This window comes from Colias philodice, chromosome 7 (assembly GCF_061535455.1).
Source record: "Colias philodice isolate Cphi_HAF_F1 chromosome 7, ilColPhil1 Martin Lab GWU primary, whole genome shotgun sequence".
NCBI lineage: Eukaryota > Metazoa > Arthropoda > Insecta > Lepidoptera > Pieridae > Colias > Colias philodice.
Window position 1 is genome coordinate 6,017,827 of NC_143092.1, and position 11,412 is coordinate 6,029,238.

Sequence of the window (11,412 nt, forward strand, 5' to 3'; positions counted from 1 at the left end):
GCAATGATGTATTTGCCATACAAATACTATTATAGGCAAATTCAGGGTGTATTCCGTTATGCACTGCGACCACTGTAAGGTGTGACGTCAATTCAGTATACTGTGAAGCCGTTCCTTTATAGCCAGTTATACTGGTTACGATTTAAAACGGAACGCAATCCAGTATACTGTCAGCCGCATTTTTTGACGCAGCATTCAAATGAGTGTATTAAAGTTTTCTAGAACATAAAAATAAACTGTTTTGGAGTACTGTCCAACTAAAAATATTTTAATTAATATTAATTGTAAATTGAATTTATAATATAATAAAAGTAAGTACTTTTTCATAAAAAAATGTTGTGTGGTTTTATGAAACCACGGTAAAAGTGAAACTGTTCGAACGGTTCCGAATACTGCTTTGTGTAGCGCATGTCGCGTGACGGTCGGCTGCCGAGTAGGTATACCTACTCGGTAGCCGCGATACACGCGACATGCGCTACACAGACCAAAAAGTTTGAGACAATGTAATAAAAGTTTCACTTTAAAAAGAATAAAAAAGAACTTTAAAAACTTTTCATTCTCGTATTGAACATTTTCAATACAGTCTAATAAAGTTAATTTTTGCAATTCTTCCATTGTTTTATTTATTAATCCAAACTAATTACAGAACTTGAAAATTTTCTGATTATACTGTAGCGTTTATAAGACGTTAGGCACTCGAGTGGTTTTGACTGATCATATTACTTGCTCTGTGGACTGATCACGTGATCAAAGTACTGCGAGTACCGTAGACGGAGAATCCAATAGACACCGGCAATGCGTGTCGCAGAAAGGGATAGAAAAGATTACGTCACAATATTTAGGGTTACCGTATGAGGGAAAATTTACCCCACAATTTGTAAGATACAAATCTCTCAATATCATTATTCACATAAGTGGATAATAATGAGATATCCACATAATGGTATTATGTAGGTACATACTTACATGTCTATCTATACTAATATTATAAAGAGGAAAAGTTTGTAAGTATGTATGTATGTATGTATGGTTTTCACGCAAAAACTACTGGACCGATTTCAAAAATTCTTTCACCATTAGAAAGCTGCATCTTTACTGAGCAACATAGGCTATATTGCATTTTCAAAAAAATTAGAGATCCTTACCAAAAATGCAATAATGTAACCCAAGGTGTAAAAAAATCCTCATTAAAACTTCTGTCATCGCGTGCGCTGCGGAATCTATTGAAGATAGAACAAAAAAATGTTCTACGGTATTATAGAATGGATTAATATCTACAAGAAAGTCCGCGATACCATATGTCCATCTTCAGTAGTTATGTTACTACAACAACTTTTTTACGTTTTCAAAGTAAATAGAAGTGCCGACAGTAATCAAACCATGTTATCCATACACATATATTAATCCTTCCCATTAAATGATGTTTTATTATAGACTGTTTCAATACCAGCAAAAAACTTTTTAAATGAAAAGAATTGGATATTCCATTCAAAAGATATAACGAATTTTTAAAAGTGTCAATCTACAGAAAATAGTAGGTATACATACTGTATAATTCAATGAGGAGGCGTAGTGCGGGACGGGGTGAAGGTGAGTAGGGAAGAGATATTCGCAGGAACTACTTTGATTCCGATTTGAAAAATTCTTTCAGTGTTAGATAGCCCATTGATCGAGGAAGGCAATATTGTACCGTAACACTAAGACCAACAGGAGTGGAGACACGCGGGTGAAACCGCGGAGCGCAGCTAGTATATAATAAACATATTACTTTTAGATGGGTAATACATATTATGTATTTACACATACCTATATAATATCATATTGTGGAGTAGGTAAGTGGTAAGGTAAGTGCTGAAGACTGATGATTGAAATAATGACACGAAGAATAGAGGAAGACGTATATATTTGTAATTACGTTTACAATAAATTACGAGATCAAGCGACATGCGCTCCGCGTCGAGGTCAGAACACGACTGCCTCTCTGCGGCCGGCCTGCGCTCGCGCAACGTGATGCGCCCCCCGCGCGCGGCCCCGCATCGTACGATTGGGCGAAGCTTATCGCGACCTAACGGTACTCCTCGGCCCTAGGGAGGACATCGTTCGATAAAACATTATCGATAATTTAATAAGGTTAACTATCGATAATTTATTGCTTGTACGCATCGCTTGTAATGATAAAATGTTAATATAATATAATATGTAAATATATTATAATATGTATGTATATGTATGTATATAATATGTATATGTGTAACCTAATGAGTTACCTACACCACCCCCCTCCAGAGACCGTCAAGGGCGATAAAAATCAGTAAATCTTACCCGGCGCCCAGAACGAGTGACATACTCTTTGGGTATAACTGGCGGAGGTTCTTCTTTATGGTCAGACAGTATGAAGGCCGGTTTAATACGGTCTATCGATACTGTGACCTCGTTGTTCTTTAACAATATCTTAAAAACTTTACTTCCCCTTGATAAAACTTTATGTGGACCTGAATAAGCCGGTGTTAGAGAACCACGTGATGCGTCTTCACGGAGGAAAACGTGATCACAAGTGGCGAGATCCTTATAAACGAAGGTATTCGGCTTACCATGGCGAGTTGTTGGTGTTGGCTGCAGCTGTCTGGCAAAATTTCTGATGCGAGCTATGAAATCAGAAGTATCGGTAGTACCTACTGTGATGGGGTTAAAAAATTCACCCGGTAACCTCAGAGGTTCGCCGTATACCAGCTCAGCCGATGAAGACTGGAGATCTTCTTTGATTGCTGTTCGAATGCCTAACAGCACCCATGGTAAAGACTCGGTCCATCCCTCATTCCCATGACATACGACAGCGGCTTTGAGTTGTCGATGGAAACGTTCCACCAGCCCGTTGCATGCTGGATGGTAAGCAGTTGTATGCTTATGTTCGAATGCGGCTATCTTGGACAAACTTTGGAATAGCGCCGACTCGAACTGACGACCGCGGTCGGTTGTAATATTTGTAGGGCAGCCGAATCGAGCTATCCAGCCCGAGAGCAAGGCTTTGGCAACTGTCTCCGCTGTGATGTCCTCGATCGGTATTGCTTCTGGCCAACGAGTAAACCTGTCTACCGCCGTCAGACAATACCGGTAACCATTGGAGGGAGGAAGGGGTCCCACAAGGTCAATGTGGATGTGTTTAAACCGTGTCCTGGGTAAATTGAACGTACCTAATGGAGCAGTCACGTGGCGTGTTACCTTGGCACGTTGTAAGATGGGGTAAAAGATAAGATATGAGATTGAGATTGAGATTGAGATATATATTTATTTTTAACTATATTGGGATGAGATGGTGAAGCTCCGCCCGGTACGGAGTCCGAATGCGAACTGAACTGTGTGTTAAAACTTAAAATAATAATTAATACAATATAATAAAATATGCACCATCGACGCATTGCATTCCGGGAACATGTACCTATTGTCTGTACGATTAGGTAATCGTACATGTTCCCGGGGGAGAAAAAGGTGAAGGTTAGTAACTTGATGAAAGATGAACTTAAAACTAACAAGGTGATATTACAATTTTGTGTCTATTTACTAAATGATTGTGTTAGTTATGATTACAAGATGAAGATACAATAATTATAAGATTAAGATACATTTGTTCTTTACGATAGGGTTACAAGATTATGTTACAATTGTTTTTTATAATAGCGTTACAGAGATTCACTTAAGTTGGGAAGCGAAAACACTCGAAAGATTTGGTCATGTTTATTTACGCGCACATCACACTCACTATTTCACTAACACTTATCACATAATCACTTTTCACTGGGGTTGGAGGTGGCCGGGCGGGGACCGCGACACTGGTCGCAGCCTCCACCGCCGGCTCTGCTGAAGCTTGTTGACGAAGCAATTGTTTCCAAAACGTTATTATTTCCACAAACAACCAGTTAATTTGGAGATCGATATATTTATAAGATGATTTATTGGAGCAATTTCTATTGCCACAAACTTGGAAGTGGTATTTATATTGCTCGACAGCTTTTTACGAGAAAAGACTTGAAAATCTTTAGTTTTAATAGTACAACCCTCCATAACGCTTAACAAACCCGCTTTTGTTTTAGCAACGTAGCCTACTCTGTCGATTAAACCACATATCAAATGAATCACTAATAAATTAAATGTTATTATAATATTCCAATTCGCCGAACTCGTGCTCAAGCTGTAATATTATAGCGTCGCATTGTGTTTAAATGTTCTCTTATGATGGGACATATTGTTTTGAGATATGAATTCTTTGTTTTCGAGGTATTCATTTCTTCCTTATCATAGTCGGTAGATTCATTAATAGTATTTATATTTGTAGATAACAGTGATAGCTTAAAATACATAGATCGTTTCATAGTAAGATAATTATAATCATCACATTATTTTATTATGTAATCTCATCTTGTAAAGGGATCAAAGATTTTCGATATTTCGGACAAAAATTGTCGCTTTGTAGGATTTGAGATCAATTCCGCCGTAAACCCGTACTTAACTTGGCGCCATCTAACAATTAGGATTTGAAGGTCTTGTTGCAGATTAGGCGCTCTATACATGAGATCATTAAAGGTTAATAATTCATTTAAAGTTTTCGAGGATGCTTCGAACACAACTCGCAAGGTTGTAGTTGATGACTCCGCGCGTAAGGTGCGCGGTAGGTGGCCGCTGGGCCTTAAGTCGGCGTGCGACACACAGGGTATCATATGTCCGAGTTCTTTGTATTCCAATATGAATAGCTTATACTCGCGTGCTAATTGAGGTTGTTTCATTTATTTGTTTTCTGATTACATAAATTAGGCGATACATTTAAGATTTTGATGCACCTAATTTTTCTTCGAAATTTTCTTTTAAAGGTCTTCCTGAGATAGATTTAAAGTAAGATTTAGAGTAAGGTACATCCTTCATTTCCCATAACTGCTGGATGTTGCTATTTAAATTAAGATTACATTGATATATTCATTTTTACGGGGTATTTTTTAAAGTTGAGATTTGTGAGCACTGCTGTAGAAGCGCTCTCGTGTTAAGGTGAGATCCATCTGATACCTTGATAATTGCAGTAGCGGGTAATAGGTATTTCACTGGGGTCACATGGAAGGGATACTAATGTGTTCATATTTTCTTGTTGCTGGCGTAAAGATTTCGAATGAGCCCCGTGTAACCTTGAACGTGAGGCTTCCGGTGTCATATTCTGTGACGCGAAACATTCATGTAAAAGGGTATTATGATTTTTATTACATTGCTTACACAATATCTGTGAAAAGCATTTCATTCCTTTGTGGTAATGTAGGCAGTTGAGGCAAAGTTTCATGTTTTCAACCGTTTTTCTTCGCTCATAAGGATGCATTTGTAATAACGTCGGACATGTATAAAGGCGATGTTCGCTAGAATTGCACATCGGACACCGCTTGCGTTTTACATTTGTTATAATATTACTGGAATACGTTCTTTGTGAAATAGCATGATTTGTAAAATATGGATTATTAAAACTCTGTTTAAATTTATTATCATAACTTTTAGAACAGGATGATTGATTATTATAGTTTCTTAAATGTGTATGCTGATTTGATGGTTGATTAAATGCTTTTGTAGTGTAGCTTTCATGCTTTTTTCGTGAGGTCTCTAGCGTCATAAACTTGGTTTCTAAATACTGTAAAAAGTCTTGCAATACAGGTATTTCTCTGGGCGACTTTAAAGATTGCATATAATCATTGTATGTTTCTGTGTCTAACTTTTGAGATAATATACAAACAAGAAAAGGGTCCCAAGATGACACGTTAATTCCAAGGTTTTCAATTGCATTAATGCTCTCATATGTTACATCATGAATCCGTTTAATATGTTGATACGACTGATATTGAATATTAGGGATATTTAAGAGATTATTAAGATGAGATGTAAAGATTAATCGCTTATTATCGTAACGATGACTGAGGATATTCCAAGATATGAGATAATTGTCGGAGCTGATTTGGAGATGTTGTATCATTTTTTCAGGCTCGCCCTTAACTTTACTCTTAAGAAACTGTAACTTTTGTGCATTAGACAGTGATGGATTATTGTGAATAGTTTCCGTAAATAGATCTTTAAAGGAAACCCATTGCATGTAATTTCCTTCGAATGTAGGCAGCTCTACTTTTGGGGTTGATTTTTCTATATGAGATAGAGAATACATCTTTTTATTAATATCTGTTTTTAATTTATAGTAATGTTTTTCATAATTAGTAAATTGTTCTTCATATTCTGTGTTCGTTCCGCTCAATTCGTTTTCTAATTCCCAATGCAAGGTATCAATTGCCGACCAGCGGATTTGCAAGGACTTTAGGATATCCTCAAATTCCCACTTTTCCGATATAAGATCAAGATTTATGTTTGAAACAGTTCTCAAAAAAGCCTTAAAATTAGTTGTTTGTTTTTTCATAAGCTCTTCCGTTTTATTCATATTGGAGATATTGTTGGGAGGTTTTTCTTGATATTCCTGAGAGGTTGACGGGGTTTGAAAGGTTGGAGGTTGTAATTCAGGGTTTTCTAAAGATTTATAATTTTGCAAGGCTGTCTTTATGTTATTGTATTTTTTCTTAATTTGATCATATCTATTGAATGCAAAATACTCATGAGAGTGATCGTTAAAAGATAGAAGTATCATATGGTTGTTGTGGAAGTCTACAAAATATTGTTCTAGCGTTTCTAGTCTTCGTCGTATATAATCGGGAGTCTTTCGCTCCGCTCCATCCTTTTTAAAGTTTATGTGTAGCTTTTCCAATGCATCTATTAATTGCTCTTGGGTAGCTAAAATATCCTCCATCGACATGTTTGACAATAAGAGATAAAATAACAAAACCTTACTTGGCTAGCTTCAAGTTACGCTTACGCCGCGCCGAGATGTGAATTATTCCGTCGATGTGTAGAGATGCGATGCCTTTCCAGGGCACCAATGTTGAGATATGAAGATGTGTGGTGCCTTCCTAAAGCACCGAGGTTGAGGTGTGGTGTCCCCCCAAGACACCAGGGTAGAGATGTGGAGATATGTGTGGTGCCTTCCAAAAGCACCGAGGTCGCGATGTGATCACGGAAACCAGAACCACGCACACAAACACAGCACAAACTTTATGCACACTTTTTGTCCCGGTCCCGCAATTCACCGTTTGCTCGAAGGACCAATGTAAGATGGGGTAAAAGATAAGATATGAGATTGAGATTGAGATTGAGATATATATTTATTTTTAACTATATTGGGATGAGATGGTGAAGCTCCGCCCGGTACGGAGTCCGAATGCGAACTGAACTGTGTGTTAAAACTTAAAATAATAATTAATACAATATAATAAAATATGCACCATCGACGCATTGCATTCCGGGAACATGTACCTATTGTCTGTACGATTAGGTAATCGTACACACGTTGACATGGGATGCAGGCTCGTGCAAACTCTCTGCAGTCCTTGCGCACTCCTGGCCATACGAATCGCTCAGCAACTAATTTAGCCGATGCATTAGCGCCAGGGTGGCTGAGTGAGTGCAGGCTGTCGAAGACCTGCTTCCTGAAAAATTTGGGTACATATGGTCTGGAAGCCGGCGTACTTACGTCGCAGTACAGAGCTATACGACTTCCAGGTATGTGTAGTTTCTCCAGGCGCAATGATGAACCCTCTTCTAGTAACTTAGAAAGCTCGTTGTCCGCAGCCTGGGCCTTGGCTAAAGTCTCGGTGTCGACAGGCGCTCCCAGTTCCTCGATCCGCGACAGGGTATCAGCAACGACATTATCCTTACCCGCTATATGTCGTATATCAGTTGTGAACTGGGAAATGAAGTCTAAATGTCTATACTGCCTGGGTGAACAGTTTTTCTTCCTTTCATGGAATGCAAAACTGATCGGCTTATGATCAGTATAGACTATGAAGTGTCGGGCCTCGAGCATATGCCGGAAGTGTTTTACCGCTTCATAAATGGCAAGTAGTTCCCTGTCATAAGGTGAGTACTTTACCTGAGAAGGGCTTAACTTTCGTGAGAAAAAAGCTAACGGCTCCCACGAGTTGTCCTTAAATTGTTGAAGAACTGCACCGATCGCCTTGTCTGACGCATCAGTCACCAGGGCGAGCTTAGCAGAGCAGTCTGGGTGTGCTAGAAGAGCGGCGTTAGTCAAGCTCTCCTTACAAGCTTCGAAAGCAGCTAGGGTCTCCCTGGTGAGCTGGATAGGGTGTGATCCTTTTACTGAACCAGTCAACAACGCGTGCAATGGGGCTTGAACTTCAGCAGCGTGAGGAAGAAATCTCCTATAAAAATTAAGCATGCCCAAAAATGCCCTTAGTTGCCGCACGTTGGTGGGTGCAGGGAAGTCCTTAATCGCCTGGACTTTGACGTCGAGTGGTCGGGAGCCTCGTTCGGAGATGCTATAACCTAAAAATGTTACCTCCTTGGCCCCGAAAACACACTTCGACGTGTTTATCACCATGCCGTAGTCCCTCAGCCTACCAAAGATGATCCGGAGGTGCTCTTCATGCTGCTTGGCGTCGCGCGAAAACACTAAAAAATCGTCGAGATAGCAGTACACGAAATCTAGTCCTCTGGTCATTTCGTCCACAAACCTCTGGAAGGTTTGGCCCGCATTTCGAAGGCCAAAGGTCATGAAAGGGAATTCAAATAATCCAAACGGTGTGGTGATTGCCGTCTTGGGAATATCCTCTGCACTGACAGGTATCTGATGATAGGCTTTGACCAAATCAAGGGTGCTAAAGATTTTGCAACCTGCTATAGAATGGGCAAAATCGTGAATATGCCGAATTGGGTACCTGTCGGGCACAGTGCGGGCGTTCAACATGCGGTAATCGCCGCACGGCCGCCAACCGTTGTCCTTCTTACACGCTAGGTGAAGCGGAGAGGACCATGGACTTTTCGAAGGTCTGGCAATCCCGCTGGCGAGCATGGACTGAAATTCCTGCTGAGCAATTTTTAATTTATCAGGCGCCAGACGGCGGGGTGATGAGGAAACTGGAGGCCCTGGTGTCGTGAGTATGTGATGTGTGGTGTTGTGGAGTACTGTGCGATGCGTACCAGCTGGTCGAGTGATCTCTGGGAACTCGGTAAGAATTTTATGGTAAGGAGTATCGCCAGTTACAACTTTGACAGAATAAAGGCTAGTATTACAATCAGCTACGAGGCTAGCTACAGCAGTTACAGAAGTAGTATTATCAACTAAGCGCTTATGTCTACAATCTACCATAAGATTATAAAAGTTCAAAAAATCTACGCCTATGATAGGTTTTGATACATCTGCTACTACGAAACGCCAAGTAAAGCTTCTGCGTAAGCCAAAATCTAAATTTAAATGGATGTAACCGTATGTTGAGATATTGGACCCGTTGGCGGCGCACAGTTGAAACCCTGTTGGAGCACGACGATCTCGCAGCACCGAGCGTGGGAAGACACAGAGGTCGCTACCAGTGTCGACCAGAAACTGCGTCTTCGAGGATCGGTCGGTGACGAAGAGGCGACCAGTAGAGGATGGGCAATCGTCAGTCGCCATTATCGACCGCCCATGGAGTTTTCCGCCTTGAAGTCACAGGGGCGAATGCATTTACTGGCCCTGTCTCCAAATTTGCCGTGGTACCAGCAAAGTGGGTACTTTCGGTACTGGGACTGCGATCGTTGCCTAGAAGCTGACTGGCGTCGCGGGCGAGCAGTCCTGGATCTCGATCTTCCACTTCTCTCCGACCCCAGCTTCTGTAGTTGTCTCCGGAGTTCGGCCACCTCACGCGTCAGGTCGCTGAGAGCGGAGCCGGCGCTATCCTGGCTCACGGAGGCGACGCCAGGATTTGAAGTCGCCAGGTCGTAGACCCGGTCCGCTAAATCGGCGAGATCTTCCAGTTTAGCCGTCCCTGGTTGACCCGCCAAGACAGTCTGCGTGCCATAGGGGAGACGGCTGATCCAAATGGTTTTTAGGAAGTCGTTCGGGACATCGGATCCTGCCAAGCTCTGTAGGTGTCGAAGGAATCGGGAGGGCTTCCTGTCTCCAAGCTCCTCGTGCATCAGGAGTTGCTTCAACTTCTTCTCATTGGACTCAGTCAGGCGTTTGATGAGCGTCGCTTTTAGTGTCTCGTATTTGTTCTCCTCAGGAGGATGTATAATAATGTCCTTTACTTCTTTGGAGTATTTATTATCGAGTTGGTTGATGACATGATTGAACTTTGTTTGGTCACTCGTTATTCTATTGATTGCGAACTGTCCCTCCACCTGGGCAAACCAAATCTCCGGCTCTTCTGGCCAAAATGGTGGGATACGCACGCTCATCTTGTACACCTCGTTGTCGGAATCTATCGACACTTTCCCCTCACTAGACGACTCCATCGTATGTGTTTTTTCCGTCATGATGTGTTCTTCACGGGGTCACCAGTGTGGAGTAGGTAAGTGGTAAGGTAAGTGCTGAAGACTGATGATTGAAATAATGACACGAAGAATAGAGGAAGACGTATATATTTGTAATTACGTTTACAATAAATTACGAGATCAAGCGACATGCGCTCCGCGTCGAGGTCAGAACACGACTGCCTCTCTGCGGCCGGCCTGCGCTCGCGCAACGTGATGCGCCCCCCGCGCGCGGCCCCGCATCGTACGATTGGGCGAAGCTTATCGCGACCTAACGGTACTCCTCGGCCCTAGGGAGGACATCGTTCGATAAAACATTATCGATAATTTAATAAGGTTAACTATCGATAATTTATTGCTTGTACGCATCGCTTGTAATGATAAAATGTTAATATAATATAATATGTAAATATATTATAATATGTATGTATATGTATGTATATAATATGTATATGTGTAACCTAATGAGTTACCTACAATATAATATGTATATATCATTATCATAATCCCATATGAAAATGTGTATGTAATGATAATGCAGATGAAAACTCGATTGTTTATTATTTTTTATAAAATAAAATAAATAAAATAATGTTTATTTTCGTAAATTAACAGATACACACTTTAATTATATTGACCAACCCGCGAAGGCGCAAAAAAAAAACGAAATTTACTTAATAATAATTTATTGTAATAAAAAAATTACATTTAAATTATCTCTAACTTAATTAACTACGTCCCTCCGGTTCAATGTTGGAACCAAGAGCGTCCATTGACTTCGGCGGGGCAGCGTTGCGGTGGTGGTGATTGCCGTAATACTTTCTGTGCGCGTGTAGCTACAATCCAAATTATTTGTAAATTATCCGGTCCAGGAAAACTGGAAAAAGCCATTGAATATTTCAGATATTTAATTAAATACACACTGCAGAATATATATTATTACTAGCGGTCCGCCCCGGCTTCGCCCATGGTACCTAGTACCTACATGTTTTTAACTATCCTATCTCTCAAGTTGGATCGAACTGCACATGGTGTGCGAATTTT

The 11,412-nt window shown here is 40.6% G+C and overlaps 1 protein-coding gene across 1 annotated transcript; it reads right to left on the minus strand.

The window, feature by feature from the left end:
* Positions 1-9,528: 9,528 nt before the first annotated feature.
* LOC149487090 (uncharacterized) lies at positions 9,529-10,371 on the minus strand. The gene has a single exon (XM_089697355.1). The coding sequence runs from the start codon at positions 10,369-10,371 to the stop codon at positions 9,529-9,531; it is 843 nt and encodes a 280-aa protein (XP_089553481.1).
* Between the last annotated feature and the right edge of the window lie 1,041 nt (positions 10,372-11,412).

Bases quoted from the DNA above. Each gene is read 5' to 3' on its own strand.
- LOC149487090 (XM_089697355.1), bottom strand. From the start codon at position 10,371: ATGACGGAAAAAACACATACGATGGAGTCGTCTAGTGAGGGGAAAGTG.